The sequence below is a fragment of the Fukomys damarensis genome, unplaced genomic scaffold (assembly GCF_012274545.1).
Source record: "Fukomys damarensis isolate Sample0158 unplaced genomic scaffold, DMR_v1.0_HiC HiC_scaffold_34, whole genome shotgun sequence".
NCBI classification, from domain to species: domain Eukaryota; kingdom Metazoa; phylum Chordata; class Mammalia; order Rodentia; family Bathyergidae; genus Fukomys; species Fukomys damarensis.
Window position 1 is genome coordinate 20290934 of NW_022900946.1, and position 18568 is coordinate 20309501.

Consider the following 18568-nt stretch of genomic DNA (forward strand, 5'->3'; position numbering starts at 1 on the left):
CAGAATGTGGACAATTGGTCCATGTTAACTTAGCAGTTGAGCCACCACCATATGGGATTAGCAGGCTTAACCTACTCCTCCCTGGTGGGGGGCAAAGTAGACAATGGGAAATAAAAGCTACAGAGGTTAAAAACCAGGAGAATACCAGAACTAAAGAGAGCCAGGCAGGGATAAGTAGGGCAAATTGTAAAGGACGTACACCTTAGGGCAAAGAGGAGAGAAGCAGCAACAGTGGCGGTAGCTGCAGAAGGATTCAGGAGGCAAAGCGGTCCCTAGTCAGGGAGGAATCCTAACTACTGCACAGACAGCACCTGGTACAAGCAGATGGAAAAAGGCCAGCTGCAAAATTCAACCCTGTGCCTAAGGCAGGAAATTGAACAGCAGCTGCCAAGCTGGCTCTGCCCTGCTCCTTGCTCCCAGAGAGAAAGCCCAGGGCACAATGAGCAGCAAGTGTCCTTGGAACTTGAGGGCAGCGGCAGCAGCCAGTCCCACCGAAGGTCTACACTTTGAGAAGGGACTGGCTGGCTTCAGGCTCAGAAATCTGTACTCAGAGGCACTGGTTTATAGATTCCACTCTTCTGGAATGAGCCTATGGCTAAAGGAACCTCAAGCCAAGGCTAGGAAGGAGGCAGACATGGTGGCGCATGCCTGTAATACTGGCTCTCTGAGGCTGAGGCAGAAGGATCGCAAGCTCAAGCCCAGCCTGGGCAACTCAGCAAGATCCTGGCTCAAAATAAAAAGGGCTGGGGATGTATCTCAGTGCTGAGTTCAACCCTCAGCACCACAGAACCAAAACCAAACAAACAAAAAAGGAAGGCTTTGGAGGAGGGGGTGCCCCAGCCCAGGGTGGTGACTCGGGGATGGCGACACACAGCTGGCCCGGCCCCCTCTCCCACCACGCTCAGGGGGTCAGCACCAGCGCCCGAGACAGAGGCTTAGGCCACAGCCGACATTCTAAGGCCTTTAATTTTTGGCTAGAGGCACGCTGCACCGTCTCACCTCCCACGATGCCATTCCCCACCCCACACCTGCACCTCCCCAGAGCTCATCCCTCGCCCCGCCGCTCCCCACGCCAAGGCCCTGGCCCTCACTTCAGTGGGCCTGCCCCGCTGCCCCTCTCTTCCTACCAAGCTAGGTGGGGGCGGGTGGGGGTGCGGCCAGAGTCCCCGCGGCCGCTGCCCCCAACATGAGCACAGCCAGCGCCTTGGGCCCGCTGCTGTGTATCTTCTCGTGGCGGTGCAAGTTGGAGCGGCGGCTGAAGCTCTTGCCGCACAGGGGGCAGGCATAGGGCCGCACGCCGCGGTGCGTGCGCTGGTGGGCGGTGAGGTGCGAGCTGTGGCCGAAGCTCTTGCCGCAGTCGAGGCAGTGGTAGGGCTTCTCGCCTGTGTGCGTGCGGTTGTGCGCTATGAGGTTGGAGCGCTGGCTGAAGCACTTGCCACACTCGGGGCACGGGTAGGGCTTCAGGCCCGTGTGCGTGCGCTGGTGCGTGACCAAGGCTGAGCTCTGCGAGAAGCACTTGCCGCAGATGGGGCACTTGTGCGGCTTGGCGCCCGTGTGCGTGCCCTGGTGCGTGACCAGGTCCGAGCGGCGGGTGAAGCGCTTGGCGCAGCGGTCGCACACGTAGGGCTTCTCGCCGGTGTGGATGCGCTGGTGCTGGATCAGCGTGGAGTGGTGGCTGAAGCTCTTCCAGCAAGAGGGGCAGGTGTAGGGCTTCTCGCCTGTGTGTATGATCTGGTGTTGGATGAGGTGCGAGCTGCGGCTGAAGCGCTTGCCGCAGTCCGTGCAGGCGTAGGGCTTCTCTCCGGTGTGCGTGCGCCGGTGCGTGACCAGGTGTGACTGCCAGCTGAAGCCCTTGCCGCACTGCTCGCACTGATAGCTCCTCTTTCCCACCTCGCCATCAGCGGCCAGACCCTCACCGCTCGCAGGGGCGCCCTTCCCCTCTTCACTGGGGTTCTCTGGGATGCAGCCCTCCAGGGCCTTTGGGGTGCGGGTGTTAGGCAAGGTTAGCGCGGGCCGTCTCGCTTCCCCGGGAGTCGGCCGCCCAGCGTCTCTGGCGGACCCCGCATTCTGGTCGCTGGTGACTTGCTGCCTGCACTGGGGGACCTGCCCTGCGACCCACCCTGTCCTGAAGAAGGGCTTCACGTCCCCAAGGGCTACCACAGACTCTGCTGGAGCCTCCTTCCCCACCTCCACAGCTCCTGAGGAAAGAAAGGAGTTCTAAGGATACAAGCTTCTCTCTGGAAGGACTCCAGGGGTGGGGAGGAAGAGCCAAGGCCCAGGGGCTGAATTCTGGGAACAGGAAAGGCCCATGGGCACCCAGAGAGGAAAGAACCATTCTCCAGAGAGGGATCTGACCGTCCTGCACACACAGGGAGCCCCCAAGGACTGGCAGTGCCCACACCATCCCTCAGACCGAGGCACCTGCCAAGGCCCTCACCTGAGCCAGGGTCGCTCTCCTCCTCCTTGGCTCCTGTCCGCCTGCTGGAGCTCGAGGTCTCAACCTTCCCAGGCACTTGTGGGGCCCAGAAAGGCCCGCTGAAGGGAGATCCTGCCCAGAAAGAGGCCGCGCTCATCATGGGACTTCCCAGGCGGTCCCCACCAGCAGACATCATTCCCCCAAAAGGAGGACATGAGGCTCCGGGAAGCGTGGGCAAAACACACCCAATAACTGCCCTGCCTCCGTGGTGTATGCCTGTGATTCCAGCACTCAGGAGGCCGAGGCGTGAGAATCACAAGTTCAAAGCCAGCCTGGGCAATTTATTGAGACCCTGTTTTGAAATTTTCAAAATAAGGCTGGGCGTGTAGTTCAGTGGTGGAGTATTTGCACTTAACATGAAGGAAGCTCTAGGTAGATGCTCAGCATTTAAAAAAAAATTCTTGGGCTGAGGATTTAGCTCAGTGGTGCTGTGCTTGACTCACAAGCACAAGGTCTTGAGTTCAACCCCCGGTACCACAAAATAAATAAATAATAAAATTAAAATTAAAATTATTGTAAAATTATTTTGTACCACAAAATAAATAAATAATAAAATTAAAATTAAAATTATTTTTAAAAATTATTTTGAGACAGCATATGCCCTTTTAGGGAAACAGCCAGCTCTACCCTTCCCAGTGGTGAGCTGGCCCTGACTCCTATTTCCCTGCACAAGCCACAGATCTCTGGGGGAGGAGCAGAGCTGAACCAGGCGTGGGCTCTCCCTCTTCAGTCTAACAGCGCAGTAGGAAGTGGGAAGAACAGTCCTATGCCTGCTCTTGCACGGGGAACGGGGACAAGTAACAGGCCCAGGACAAGAGGCTGGGAACACTGACAGCCAAGTAGTCAGGACCAAAGGATCATGTGCTGAGTCCCTGGGGTGAGAGGCCCTGGAATTCTGGTCAAGTCAGGAAAAGAACAGAGGAGCCATGGCTTCTATGATCCACGGGAGGAAGGAAAGGAATTCATGGGACCACAGTGGCTTGGTGCTCAGCTCCTTCTGATCCCCTGGGACTTGCCTGGGCTTGTAGTTCTGGCCCCTGGGTGTGTGAAGCCAAACTGAGATAATTGGAGGAGTGAGCTTGGCAGCTGGAGAGGCCAGCAGGGACCTGCGGACCGCCATGGGAGTCAGGGTGCAGCTGCCCGGACTAGCAGGTGTGCCACAGCTGGATGTTGACTGACTGACTGATGACAATGACATCATCAGATCCCGTCAAGAAAACTGGTCTCCAATGGAGGAGTCAAAAGCCTGGAACTTAAATACCTGCCCTCAGAGGACCAAGGCAGCCAAGCCCCACCGAGGAGCACAGGCTCTCCAAGTTCCCAGGGCCGATGTGACACCTCCGGGTCAACTGGGCCTAAGGGATTAGCTGAAGCCACTTCCTTGGCTGAGCAGACCACAGAGCCCAGGGCCAAGCTTTCTGCAGATGCTGGGACCATGAGAAGGGAGAGAGAACTATGGGGACAAATGAGCACTGTGAAAGGACAGAAGAAAAGCAGAACCCAGATCAGTTCTGTCCAGTGGGCAACCACAAACCGTACCTGTTTACACTCAAATCTGAGCCGATCAAAGCTGAATAAAATTAAAAAGGCAGTTGCTTGTTTGTTTTTTGGAACTGGGAATCAAACACAGGACCTTGCGCTTGCAAAGCAGGCAGCGGAACGGCTGAGCTAAATCCCCGGCCCAAAAATTCAATCGCTCTAGCCACATTTCTAGTGCTCAACAGGAAAAGGGCCTTTGGCCACCGCCCTAGGACTGATGCATAATGTAGTTCTATCTTTGTGGAAGCTTCTGCAGAACAATGTGTCTGCAGGAACAAAGAGAAGGAGCTGAGTGCAGGAGCACACACCTGTGACCCCAACACTCCGGGAGGCTCAGGCAGGAGGATCAAGTTTGCGCCCAGGCCAGGCAACGTGGCAACTTAGTAAGACCCTGGTTCAAAATTGAAAAAGGGCTGGAAATGGAGCTCAGTGCGAAGGCCCTGGGTTCGATTCTCAATATTCCCCCACCACTACTGGAAAACAAAGGAACAGGGAGGTAACAGCAGGACAGCCCCACCCTCACTCCAGGGCCTCAGGAAGCCAGATGCCCCCACCACCTGTGAGCGCTTACCCAGGGCCAGCCCGTTTTTCTTCTGCAGCACATCCCTGTAGAAGTTCTGTTGTGCATGGTCCAGCCGTCCCCACTCCTCCCGGGAGAGGTACAGAGCCACATCCTCAAAGGTGACAGGCATCTGACATAACACAAAACACCCTATGCCCAGGATACGCATGGACATGGTAGAATGATGATGTGCGCTGAGGCCCTGGCCTCCCAACGTGTCCCCAGGGAGGCCTGCCGACCCAGACCCGACGGTCAGGTGGGACAGCCACACAAGGATGGCCTTTGTCAGGGGAGGTTCAAGAGCAAAGCAGTGTATTCAGGGGCCAAAGCTCAGGATCTCCACACATCTCCCACCCTCATCTCAGCCCCTGGAGGATGAGTCTCAGTCACAGACCCAACTTTCCACTCTCCTCCGCTGTTTCTCCAGCCTCAGCCAAGCCTAACTGTGGGTTCCAGGCTTGGACCAGGATGCTCAGGGGGCCACTCCCACAGCACCTCAGGGACAGTCCTGGACCAGTGGAAAGGTTGGGGCTTCGTGCCCCTTACTTTCCTCCAGCCTTCCTAGCTGGAAGCAGCAGATGCAGGGGCAGGGAAGGGCCCTGCCTCCACCCAGAGACAGGCAGGAGACAGGGCAGAGAGGCCTGAGAGGGACGCTCACCTGGGACCAGGCTGTGAGGAGTGCTGCAGCCATCTGCTGGTCTCTGGTCCTCCCTTCTCGGGAAAGCACAGGGATCCGTGATGAGGAAAGCGCTGTGGGAGGAGAGGGGTCCTTAGGGTGGTCAGCTCCTCCTGCTGTATGCTGCTCCCCAACTGCCTCTCATCCCACTCCCAACCCAATCCAACAAGAGGCTGCAGGAGTGGTCTCAGAGTCAGGTGGATTAGCAGGTGGACTTCTGCGTCCCTTCCCAGATTAAAGCTCTTCAACCCTGCCTTGGCCAAGTTTCTACTCTCCCACAACAGCCTCCCCAAAAAAGCATCTCACTCTCCCATCTCCCTCTCCTACCTCCACCAGGCAGGAAGAGAGCTTTCTCTTTAGAACCGGGACGCAGGGACACCCGACCACATCCACCTGGAGCCCTGTCCTCCTCCGGGGCCCCCTCGGGGACCAGCTCCTCCGGCTCCGACTTGATGTGCCGCGATGCCTGAGCAGCTCCCAAAGGCACCGTCTTCTCCAGCCGAGAAAGCACGTCTTGACAGGGACGGCCCCGACCTGAAATCTAGGAATGACAGCCCCCATCATCAAGGAAGCCAAGGAGAACTGGGAGCCACCCGAAGCTAGAAAGGAGAGGAGGACCCTGCACGAGAACCTTTGCAGGGAGCATGACCCAGCTAGCACCTTGGTCTCCGGGACTGTGAGAGAATGAATCATGGCTGTCTGAAGCCACCAACTCAGTGGTGTGTGTTGCAGCTACAGGAAACACGAACAGCAAGGCTCAGAGATTAGACAACGACCCACAACCACAGAGCTCAGAAGCTTTCGGCAAGCCGTCTCTTTCATCCTGGAGGGCTCCTGGAGAGTTCTCATCACCACCACAGCACAGGAACCAGCTTGAGCCTAGCTTTCCTCACACCTCCTGTCTGTGGTCAGGTCTTGAAAGATCCTCAGCCCGGAGTCAGAATGCGTGGCTGCCAGAGAGCCAGAGCCAGCAATAACCCCAAATGGCGAAGGCCTTTAAGATTCACCTGTTCCTCCGCCTACCCAGAGCATTTATGAGGGCACAGAGGTAGATGAGAAAAGATTCTGGATTAACACAGAGCAGCACAGGTAATTATTATATTCTCACTCTACTGTGCCTGTATGACAGGACCTGACATCAGCAGAGAATGTGGATGTACAAGCTTGTCAGGCGCTCAAGGGACCTGTAACAAGCCATCTTGGAAGGGACACTGAACTTCAGTGGCATTAATGCCAGGTGTGTATGCAGAAACACACTAGGGGGGACAGTACGAGAGGTGCCCTGGCTTTGTGTAGTATGTGATCATTATGTGACGGGCTAACGAGCTGCTCGCAGAAGGCTTCAGCCCATCACTTCCTTCCAGCTTGCCCAGGACCTGGGGAGATGGCTGGCGACTATCCACATGATCCACCTTTTATAGGGGACACACCTGATGACCACACGCCAGGGGACTGGCCCAAGGTCACACACCTGGCCTACAGCTGACTCAGGGTCCTCTGACTCTGGTCCTGGAAACCCTACTTCCCAGGAGGTGGTAATTATACACGTGCACAAACACACAATGCACACACGCATGTGGATACTCACAAACCCACACACAGAGACACCAGACACAGGAAGAACAGGGAGCTGAGACCCAGACGGATGAGGAGATGCGCCCAGGCAGAGCGAGTGCGGAGCCAGTGAGGCTCCCTGTGCACGTGGCGCTGGGCAGATAAAACCTTAGCAGGGACCGGGGATTTAGCTCAGTGTTTTTGCTGCCTGCCTCACAAGCGCAAGGTCCCGAGTTTGATCCCGGATACAAAGAACAAAACAAAACAGACAGACAAACAAAACGTTCCCAGAGGACACCTTCTAAACTCCCCAGTATCTCATGTGCGCACTGACTATAAAGTTCACCAGGTAAAGTGAAAGAGTTACAGCGGAAATGCCAGGTGAAGGGTATTTCCCATCAGGCCTCCCCTCCAACAATCCATACCCAGTACCCCAGTCTCCCGTCCTCCTCAACCAGGGAGTCTAACTCTTCCCTTGGTCCAGACACACACCCACCCCCACCGCATTTTGCTCTGTTCCAACGCGTATATGCTTTCTTCATCTGAAACCCCATCGTACCTCCTGAGCGCGTTCCTTGTTCTCAGCAACAGGGACGCCTCCACCATCCGTAGACATTTTCCGTTTCAGAGCTAGGAAGAACAGCAAGTTGTTCTCCCTACTGCCAGCCAACCCGCCTCTGGCTTCTGGCCAGAAGCCTGGAGAAGCAGAAAGAAATCAGCAAGTGATTCCTGGGCACCTCTAATGTGCCCTGAAAAATCTGCACACCGAAACGGAGCTCTCTGGAAATGAAATCTGTCTCACCTAATCCTATGGTCTCACCTCCAAAGATGGTTTTTATTTCCTCCTTTCGAAAGAATGCTGTAGAGTACTGTCCCCTTTATAGCTGAGGAGCCTCACGTCTCAGGGCTCAAGGACAGCTGGGGGGCTAAATCGAAACCAGTATTTCCTGTCACCAGGAGCAGAAAGTTCTGCAGGGATCCTACAAAATGGGCTGGTGGGGCAGGTCCTTCAGACTGGGGAATCAAAGCCACAGGCCTCAGGACGCACACCCTGTGCCTCGGCCCACCTAGGATACCCATGCAGGATCAACCTGCCTCCCTCTCAGCACTTTGCTCTGCAGCTGCAGCTGCCTCGGGATGTCTGTTGCACTCATGATCCCTGCAGACAATGTCCCTCTCCTTCCCAAACCCAGGTCCAGGCCCTTCCCTCCTGCCAGCCCAAAGCCTTCCACCATGGACCCTGTCCCCCTTTGCAAGCTGGCCACCTGTGCCGGCCTCGGGATCCAGCACCCGCCACAGCACCCCCGTCTCACCAAGGTGGAGGTGGAAGGGGTACCTGGGGCAGCAGGGCCCCTCCCCAGGGAAGGTAGTCTCTGCAGCAAGCACCTAGAAGGCGGGGGAGCCGGGTGGAGACTGGTATTAGGGACAACAGGAAGTCCCTCCCGGATCCCGTTCCCCATGCAGCTGCAGCTCTACAAAGTTCCCAGCTTTGAGAGTTCCGGGTCTGGGGTCCCCAGCCCAGCCAGCACCTGCTCTTGGCTAGTAGATGACTTCTAGATCCGCAATACCAGCTTATGACAACTACTTTCCCAAGCACTTATTCACACTGTAAAGCAGAGGTGCCAAAGAGAAAAATGGAAAGATACGGTTTGGATAAGATTTTTATATTTGATATCTTTCTTTCCTCCTCTCCCCTCCCTCCCTCTTTTTTCTTCAGTACTGGGGGTTAAGCTCAGGGCCTTCTCATTAAGCTACATCCCCAGCCCTTTATTAATTTTGAATTTTGAAACAGGTTCTCACTAAATTGCTAAGTTGCTGTTGAGCCAAGCTTTTGCAAAGTCATTAAATTGCCCAGGCTGGGTTCAAACTTGTCCTCTTCCTGCCTCAGCCTCCCTGAGACTACAGGAATGTCTGACATTTCCAAGAGAGTGCTGCAGTCACCCTCAAAGGTGGGGGACACCTTGCTAGGCAGAGGGGCAGGGCCATTTTAATCAGCACACGGTTATCTCCTGTCTCCTTGAGGCCCCATTATTCATTTAAGCCTCCCCAAATCAGGGGATTTTCTGGCTCCACTCAAGATTGTAATGGAGCCGGGCATGGTGGCGCACACCTGTAATCCCAGCACTTGGGAGGCTGAGGCAGGAGGATCGCTGTGTTTCAGACCAACCTGGACCACATAGTGAGTTCCAGGGCAGTCTCAACTACATAGTGAGACCCTGTCTCAAAACAAACAAAACAACAACATCAAAAAACATATGAAAGAGTATACTGTGTTTTGTTTGGTTTTGGTTTTGGGTTTGGTTTTTTTGAGACAGGGTCTTGCTATGTATTCCATAAAAAAAAAAAAAAAAAAAAAAGACTTACAAAGAGTTTGCTCTCTCTAAGGGCACATTTAGGAAGCAGACTGGGAACTCCCTTGAGCGCCCCCCCCCCACGCCCTACACCTCATAGCTGTGAGATAATCTGATTTTTCTAGAGCCACTTCAACTCAGGGATAGAGGGGAAAGGCCTAATCCAGATATCCATGGGGCCCCAGGCCTTCAGACATCCCTGGAAGCCTCAAAAAAACACTTCTCAGTCTCAGTTTCCCTTCAGATCTTGAACTAAGGCCCAAAGTGGGAAGGACAGTTACTGCATTTTACTTTCCACAGGTAAGGCACAGTACAGATGTCAAGAAAAGAGGGGGTCCCAGCCCTGGGGTTTACTTTCAGGAAGTTTCCTCCAGGAGAAGGTCCTGTGTCTGCCACCTTTAAGGTCCCTCAAGTCCTCCAAGATCCACCACTTAACTCAGCAAGCCTGGCACTATTTTCCCTGTAACAGCTTACAAGATTTTCTTAAAACAACAACAATTTCTGATATTTAAAAATTATCAGAGTTAGGGCTGGGGCTTTAGCTCAGTTGTTCTGGCACCTGCCCAAAGTGCAAGGACCCAAGTTCAATCCCCGGTACCAAAAAAAAAACAACACCTCAAACTATTTGGCAACACTTGGTCCGTATGTTTAACCTTCACAGTCTTTCCACAGTCTACACTTAGTCCCTGGAGCATCTGAGTTTCCGCTCTTAAACATGGTTTATAAGTCTTGGGATTTGGTTTGATTTTACTGTCAACTTGAAGGAAAAAAATTTTTTTCTTTTTGAGACAGGGTCTCACTATGCAGTCCAGGCTGGCCTCAAACTTGCAGTGATCCTCCAGTCTCAGCCTCCTGAGTGCTGAGACTACACGGGGTGCCACCATACCCAGCCCACCCCTGGAGTTTTCTCTAGTTAGTATTTCCAGGTTTTAATCCTCAAGGTGAAGAGCAATGTTCAAAGTTGTAACAAAAGTCAATACTGTTTTTAAGCTACAGCTATAAATCAAAACAAAGTCAGAGAGGTCCTGGCAAATTTAATACTACTGCATCAGGTCTGCCAAGAGGGAGCAGAGCTGAGTACCCAGGGTAAGGGACCTCTCTCCTGGAGAGGACCGTGCCATCCTCACGGTCCCAGGAGGCACCAAGTTAGAAGAACAGAGAATGTGTCCTAACTTCTGGGTGAAAGTTCTTTACCAGGAAAAAGGGCCACTTTAGGGTACTGCTGGGGGTGATCATGAGATCACCAAATGAAGTCTGAGCATTTACTTAGTTGTTCAGAGGTGTGTGTGTGTGTGTGTGTGTGTGTGTGTGTGTGTGTTAGGGATCAAACCCAGGGTATGGTACTAGGAGGTAAGCAGTCTACCACTGAACTACATCCCCAGCTCCTGTTCTGAGAATATTTTTGATCACCTAAGCTTAAGAACAAGAGCAGTTTCTTCCAAGGCTAGCTTTAGAATCTGAGGTCTGGGAGAAAGAGTTACCACAGTTGCTGTGTGGGCACTATCATCCCTGAAAGAGCTCAGAAAAAACCAGGGGAAATTGAGGCAAAAGGTAAAGACAGATCTAAAAAAAAAAAGCAAGCCATGGTGGCACATGTCTGTAATCCCAGCACTTGGGAGGCTGAGGCAGGAGGATCGCTGTGAGTTCGAGACCAGCCTGGACTACATAGTGAATTCAGGTCAGTCTCAACTACACAGTGAGACCCTGTCTCAAAAAACAAAAATAAAAAATGTAGGGCCGGGGATTTAGCTCAGTGGTTCTGCCACCTGCCTGGCAAGTTCAAGGACCGATTTTGATCTCCAGTACCAAAAAAAAAAAAAAAAAAAAAAAAAAAGCAATGCCTCCAGTAGCCTTCCAGGCAGTACCAGGCAGTGCATTCAGCATAAGAAGGGAAGGCAGAGACTTCAGGAGCTTCCAGAAAAACATATTTTCTTTAGAGGGCCACTGGGGATCCAATGTTGCCAAAGTTTCAATATTTTTCAAGAGGAGCCCCAAAATTCAACCGTTAGGGTGGGGACTTAGCTCAGTGGTTCCAGCGCCTGCCTCTCAAGCGGCAAGGGCCTGAGTTCGATCCCCAGTACCAAAACAAACAAAACAAAATTCAACCTTTATATGAAATCGGACTTTTAAACTGATGACAATTTTATAATTGCTGAACTCCACACAAATCCAGGGAGCACCTCAGAGCCTGTCACAGGTACAGTATTAGCTACCACGGATGAAAGCGTTTGGCAGAGTTTGGGGCTTGGGAAACAACCAACGCCAGTTCCATTCCTGGCGGCTTCCCTGAGCTTAAGAAGATGACACCACCTTTAGTAAACAGATTACTAGCTACTCTCGGAGATCATCCTAACAGTTAACTCTAGTTTTAATGACAAAAACTAGAAAGAAGAGTTATCTGAAGCAAGAAGAAAATCACTGGTACTGAGCCAGGCATGGTGGTGCACACCTGTAATCCCAGCACTCAGGAGGCCGGGGCTGGAAGATCACTGCGAATTGGAGGCCAGACTGGGCTAATAAAATAACTGCTAACGAATGAAAGCAGCTGAACTAGGTTGGAGACGAGGGCAACGAAGAGACGTGTGCTAGAGAAGGAAAGAGATGACCATAGGGAGAAAATAAAGGAATGTGACGGAAGTAAAGAGAGTAAGAATAAGCAGCAGAGCAAATCTTAAACAGTGAAGAAACACAGAGAAAGGAAGACAGCAGGGAAGGCAAAGAGGGAGGTCAGGAGGAGAGGGAGGGAAGGAAACCACTGAGCTAAATACCGGCCCTGCAGCAAGTGGGTTTTTGTTGTTGTTGTTGTTTGTTTGTTTGTTTGAGACTATGTAGTCTCAAAATATAGTCTCTATGTACTCGAGAATGACCTGGAACTCACTAGGCAGCCCAGGCTGGTCTCGAACTCACAGCTAACCTCCTGCCTCAGCCTCCCGAGTGCTGGGATTACAGGCGTGCGCCACCACGGGATAAAAAATTTAAAAGAAAAATAAGAACTCCAAGAGGTCGGGGATTTAGCTCAGTTGTCCTAGCGCCTGCCTCGCAAACGCAAGGACCCGAGTTCCATCCCCGGTGCCAAAAAAAAAAAAAACTCCGCCGGAGACTTCCGAGGCCAGAAGGCAACCCTGAAACAAATCCCTTATGAAGTCGATGTGGCCACAGGACCACACATTCCGAGTGGCTGGAGGCTCAGGGGACCTAAACGAACCTGTAAAGTAGCAGCGCTCGGCAGCTCTCAGAACAAGCACGTAAGGAGCGTGTCACCTAGGCAACGTTGTCTCTACGTCCCGCCCACACGTCACGAAGATACCGGTGATTGGCTGTAACACTTGTGGCCCCGACCCACTGAGGCACCACCCAGCTCCCTTCCCTTCCGTGCTCCCGCCCGCGCCAGAAACAGTCTGTGGAGCCGGAAGGCCTGCCCCAGTGCCCGCCGGCTGTGGCTGGTGTCCCCGCGTTTCCTGTCCGGCTGGCTTATGGCGATATCCGGTTTGCCCTGCTCTTTTCCGGCGACCCACCTGTCCCGCCAAAGGGAGAATGGCGGAGCAGCACCCTGGTCCAATAGTCGGCTTCTGCCTGAGGGGGGACTGAGGCAGCCTCCCGGAGTTCCCTTTGTGGAAGAGCGGCGGGGCCGCCTCGTTGCCTGAGACCCAGGTGTCTTAAAGGAGAGCCGAGAACTTGGGCAGTAGTAGCTTAGTGGCACAGCGCTTGCCTGGCATGCAGGAGGTCCTGGGTTCAATCTCCAGCGCCGCTAAAATAAAATAAAATAAAAACGTAATATAAAGTAAGGTATGGAGATACAGTACCCCCTCCTCATAAACTCTCTACTCCTTAGGTGTGAGCTGTACAGGGTGGCTTCCTTTCTAAGAGGAAAGTATGGAATAGGGTGATGTAACTATGATCCTCTGTACAGGAGCCTTGCAGGCCGTCTCGGCCACCTGAGGCACCACACACTGGCTGGCTTTCTTCCCTGGTCCCCATGGTGAGGGATGACCTTTCCCTTTCTGGGAACGAGAACAGTCCCTCTCCAAATGACAAGAGTCATCTGGGTTCTGATAAGTCCAGCAGGGGCCAGGTGGTTTCCACGGGCGCCCCTTTGCCTGATGCCCTGTTCACTCACACTTGAAGCAGTCTGACTTGCTTCCATCACTTTGGATTACCTCAGGTTCCCCTAGAGTTGCAGGCTTTGTCATGAGCCTTATCAAATAGGGCGAGCCTGACTGCAGCCTTCCTCCTTTCTTGATCCAGTTTGCACCGGTCCTTTACTTCATCACCGTTTTTGAACACCGAATAAGCTTCATCAGCCAACTGGGTTATTTTGTACCGGGGCTCGAACTCAGGTCCTTGTACTTGTGAGGCAGGCGGCAGCACCGCTGAGCTAAATCCCTGGCAGCCAATGGGGTTATTGTGCTTTGTGGGCCCAGGTGGAGCTTTTGGAGCTTTTCCCTAATATCTGGAGCTGACTGACTAATGAAATACTTCCTTAGGATAATCTGACCTTCTCTAGACTCAGAGTCTAAATTAATGTGTTCATGGAGGGGTTCTTCAAGCCGAAGATGCAAAGTACCTGGGTTCTCATTTGGGCTCTAAAAGACCTGAGCTTATTGCAGTTCACAGGTTTGGGCATCCCTTGGTGCTTAGCAGCTAAAACAGCCTTTATGTATAATTTTCACTTGGCTTCTCCACTCCTGTGTTATAATCCCACTCAGGATCCTCTTGGAAGCCAAATAATACAGTGGCTGGCTGGTCCTCAGAGGGTGACGCTGCAAAGGCCGCATCATTGCGTTGCTTTGCAAAGTCCATAATCCTTGTCCTTTCTACTGCTGTGCAACCAGAGACAAGGATGAACTGGACCTCTCACCAGATCAGATTGAAAGCCATTGTTAGGGTATGGAAACCAACAGCAAACTTATCGGGATCCTCAGAAAAGCTACCCAGTTTTTTCTTGCATCGCTAAAAATCTATAACTGAAAAAGGAGCTAGCACCCGGACGGCACCATTGGGGCTGGTCACTTCCCCAAGGGACAGAGAAGTGGTAGGTTTTGAAGTTGAGTTCCTTGAATCTGGGGCCCTGTGGTAAGGTTGATCCAGACCTGGTATGGGGTGGACTCAGGAGACGGCCTTTATCTCCGCGGAGCACTGACTGTGCAGACTGGCTAGCAGGTAGCCTGCGGGCAGGAGGAGCTGACAGGAGCGTGTGCTCTGCAGCATCAGCTCCTGAGGGTTGATGACTTCTTTGGTACAGATCAGGCCTCTGGTAGAGGGCCATAAAGGCTTGACTGTAAGGCACCTCTGACCATTCTTCTTGATACTTATAGTAAAGATATAATTGAAATACATTTATATTTCAGGCTGCCAAAGGGTGGCCATGCCTCATTTTGCCCAAGTGGATACATATGCCGTTTGTTATTACACTGGAATATAAGATGAGCTCTCGGGCCGGGGATTTAGCTCAGTGGTTCTGCTGCCTTCCTTACAAATGCAAGGTCCCGAGTTCTATCCCCGATACCAAAAAAAAAAAAAAAAAGAAATGATGAGCTCTCTGAAGGGTCTTAGTGTAGAACTCATTCCAATGGCTAAGACATCCAAGTGGGGACTCGGAATAGATGAGGTTGTTCCCATCTGCAAATAGGAGGATTAAAATTAGGTTCTAGGGCCAGGGATTTAGCTCAGTGGTTCGGTGGCCTGCCTTGCAAGTGCAAGGACCCAAGTTCAATCCCCGGTACCAAAAAAAATAAGTTAGGTTCTAGGTTCTGGGGGATTTAGCTCAGTGGTTCTGTCGCCTGCCTCACAAGCACAAGTACCTCGGAGTTCAATTCCCCGGTACAAAAAAAAAAAAAAAAAAAAAAAAAAAAGTTAGGTTCTAAGATTCTAGCAGGACTGTCCCTGGGTCAGTCTCCAACAGTGAGAATCAAGCAGGCATCTCTGGATTGCCAGAGCTTTTCAGTCCCAGGGGTGTGACCTGGGGCTTTAAATTACTTTTCTCTCATTGCTGAGACAAAATACCGACCCCCAAAGTCAAAGGGGAAAAGATTACATGGCTTACAATTTGCAGAGGTTTCAGTCTTTCAGTCCATAACCAGCTGGCTCCAAGGCAATGATGGCAAAGAGGCATCGCAGAGGAGAAACAACACGGCTCGCACAACCGAGCAAAAATAATGGACCTTAGGAGCACCTTTCTGCCCCTATTATCTTACTCAGACTACGTAGGGTAGGTAGCCCTCATACCCTTAATCCTCGTGCCCTTGGGCCTGGCTCCACCATGAATCATGCACTCTAGATTCAGCCACCTCCAAAATCGCCTCACCTCATTTGCTGGAGGCTTTGGGGGGACATCTAAACACAGCTACGACACCCAGTAAGGCTGAATTCTTTGGTATCTAGCAGGCCTGACCCTGAACCTGATAGGGACCTGATGTCCTATGCTCACATCAGATGTCTCATGGCAGTGTTGAACCCTTGGGTGCTGGATGTCTCCAGTTTTTTGTGTTTTTTTGTTTGGTACCGGGGAGTTCGGGGATTGAACTCGGGTCCTTCTGCTTGCGAGGCAGGTGGTGGAACCACTGAGCTAAATTCCCCAGCCCTGGATGTCTCCAGTTTAAAGAGAACACCCGCGCTACTTCCTTTGGATTTATTGGACCTCTCCCTATAAACATAGCTCATCTTTCAGTTGAAGATCCCAGAATTGGGATGCCTTACTTGCTGGATGACCCTTAGCCACCTAAAAAGGGAATAAGGGCCAGGGATTTAGCTCAATGGCACCATACCTGCCTTGCAAGTGCAAGGTCCTAAATTTGAACCCCAGTACTAAATAAATAAATTAATTAAATCAAATAAAAAGGGAATAAAATCCAACTCACTAGATCAAGCCACAAAGTATACAATCCGGTGTTAAAAATCTCGAAATAAAAGTCAGGCACTTGTAAATTCACTCAGCAAATACAGGTTACATCCTTTCAGATAGCAACACAAACTTAAAGCCACAGTTGTCACAATGAAAACAAAACAGTAAAAAAGAAAGAAAATCACTATTGGCAAACTACCCCAGGAAGCCACCGCTCTAGATGGGGTTTTAGGCCCCAGAGGAGGCAAGTCAGCTTGTCTGTGGTGCAGAAGCAGTGGCAGAAAGTTAAAGGGACAAATTTTTCTCTTCCTGTGCGAGAAGATGTGGTATCTCTTAACCTTGTTTGTTTTTTTCTTTTTCTTTTTAATTTTTTTAAACTTATCCAGAACCAACAACTAAACAAATGGAACACTCATAGCTAAAACCCCAGGAAGGGATGGGATCAGAAAAGGAGAAGGAAGCCGGGCATGGTGGCGCACGCCTATAATCCCAGCACTCGGAGGCTGAGGCAGGAGGATCGCTGTGAGTTCAAGACCAGCCTAGGCTACATAGTGAGTTCCAGGTCAGTCTCAACTACACAGTGAGACCCTGTCTCAAAAAACAACAACAACGAAAAAAACCACACACACACACACACACACACACACAAAGAAAGAAAGAAAGAAAGAAAGAAAGAAAGAAAGAAAGGAAGGAAGGAAAAGAAAAGGAGAAAGAAAATTCCTAAAACCTAAGGAAAAGAAGCACTTGTGACCCTGTGACCCATGGGGAAGCACAAATATCTTTGGAGCTAGGCAAAGAGCTGCCCACATCCAAGGCAAGTTACCAAATAAAGCAGCAGTTCAGGCGAGCCAGGTCCTTGTCGCCTGGTCATCTGCTGTGGGCGGCTACACCAAAACACTTGGCCAAAGCATTTGCTTATGGCGGATGGCCTTCTCCCCTGCCTCGCTGGACTCGTGCCCATCCCTGCTGAGGCCTTCGTCACAGCCTCCAAGATAGACTTTCCACATTGTGTGGTTCAACAACTGCATGCCCAACTGATGGGCAGGGGTCCTCCTGTCCCCCTCAGGACAGAGGCCTTTTGCCCCACAATTTAGACTTTTCCGTGCAGAGACTGGTCGGCCTCTCCTCCCAGGGATCCGTTTTTCACCCAGAAAGGAAACGGAAGAGAGAGGGTAGTGAATTACCGGCCTCGTTGGCTAGGTTGTTGGTTGCTCTCTTCTGCTGAGGTCTCCAAAGTCTCCGATGTGCAACAACATCCCTTGGTTCATTGTCCAGGGAGATCTCCAAGGTTTGGCAAAGCCCTCCTGGCTGGCTTGCCAGATGTGACAGTTGAATGAGCCAATAATAGTCCAGGTTCTTGTGTATGAGGAGGAAAGTATTGCCAAGCGTACACCCAGTGGTAAGTAGTAAATAGCTACATTTATTGACAATCACAGGAAAGGTAGCTGGGGAAAAGGGGACAATAATCCAGGCTTTCAGAAATTAAAGGCCAGAACCTCTGGCATTAGGTGCCTCCACTGAATCTATCTCGGCACCAGTTCTCTGGGGCCTAGAACATGGCGATCGCTCAGGCATTTGTTATTGCATCTTGGACTTCTCTTAGGGTAATGGAAGCAGGAATAACTATTGAGTGTTGTTTAGGTCTAGATAGGGGGAAGGAAGTGATTCACTCAGTTCCTTTGTTTTATTAGACAGCTAAATTGGGAAAAAATATCTGAGACAGCCAGACAGGACTAGGCACTCCAGGATGCAGAGGATGAAAACTTATTACAACTGTGACTGTGGGGGCTGGGATGTAACTAAGCGGTGCTGTGCTTGCCTGGCAAGCTCAAGGTCCAGAGTTCCATGCCCAGTACCGAAAACAGAAACAACGGTGGTTAAGTGCAAGGACCCGAGTTCGATCCCCGGTACCCCCAAAAAACAACTGTGGCTAGAGGTGCATCTGTCGAAGGTCAGGCCTCAAGATAAAGATAAAATGACTAGGCCTTAAAAAAATAAGGATAAGGGATAAGCAATAATTTGAAGATTACACTATAATTGGTATCACCTGATCCAATAAAGTCTAGCGAGACAATAGTCACCCAGGTGGGAGGCCAGGACCTCCTGATCCATCCCTTCCTAAAAATGTCCCTTCCATGTACACCTGTTACATGACCTGCTTCCCCATTGGGTCAATATTACCTAAGCAGCTATGCTTGTAATCTTATTGGTTGACCATAGTTTTGAACCATATTGTACTTACCTCATGATTTTTTACCCCCCTTGCGATTTTGCTCCACAGAAATTCCTCTGTGAATTGGGGACCTCAGCAACCCCCTTTCAAGTCCCCTTCTCCTGTCAGGAGCTCTCTCTCTCTCTCAATAAATTTTTGCTACTCTTAACCTCCACTGTTCCTTAGAATTCATTCTTCAACTTCAGGGAACACAAGCTCAGTGTATCTAGCAGGTTGGGAGTTACAATCTTTCCCTGTATCAGTTTCTAACTACGATTCCTTCTTCTTCCCTCCTGTGTTATTACTTTACTAACATTTAAAAAAAAAAAACTTTTTTGTTTTTTTTGTTTTGTTTTG

General features: G+C 51.3%; 1 protein-coding gene across 11 annotated transcripts; it reads right to left on the reverse strand.

The window, feature by feature from the left end:
• Window positions 1–752: 752 nt before the first annotated feature.
• On the reverse strand, window positions 753–12412 carry Znf205 (zinc finger protein 205). Of its 11 annotated transcripts, none has more exons than XM_033758681.1 (8): window positions 8121–8247; window positions 7628–7733; window positions 7367–7437; window positions 5581–5794; window positions 5236–5327; window positions 4587–4707; window positions 2438–2548; window positions 753–2198 (listed from the first exon to the last, which is right to left on the reverse strand). In XM_033758681.1, exons 3-8 carry the CDS (start codon window positions 7421–7423, stop codon window positions 1132–1134), a joined length of 1662 nt encoding a protein of 553 aa, XP_033614572.1. In that variant the 5' UTR covers window positions 7424–7437; window positions 7628–7733; window positions 8121–8247; the 3' UTR covers window positions 753–1131. The 11 variants fall into 11 exon arrangements, with proteins under 11 accessions (XP_033614572.1, XP_010601902.1, XP_033614570.1 ...); XM_010603600.2 differs by having other exon boundaries at window positions 7367–7503; XM_033758679.1 differs by having other exon boundaries at window positions 7367–7503; window positions 7610–7733.
• Window positions 12413–18568: the final 6156 nt, after the last annotated feature.

What these genes read in the sequence shown, in the direction of transcription:
- Znf205 (XM_010603606.3), bottom strand. Translation starts at nt 7,423, where the DNA reads ATGTCTACGGATGGTGGAGGCGTCCCTGTTGCTGAGAACAAGGAACGC. An exon ending in TCTCTTCCTGCCTGGTGGAG is followed by an intron (nt 5,328 to 5,580) that starts GTAGGAGAGGGA and finishes CTCCTCCCACAG; the next exon opens with CGCTTTCCTCATCACGGATC. An exon ending in GGAGAGCGACCCTGGCTCAG is followed by an intron (nt 2,199 to 2,437) that starts GTGAGGGCCTTG and finishes TTCTTTCCTCAG; the next exon opens with GAGCTGTGGAGGTGGGGAAG.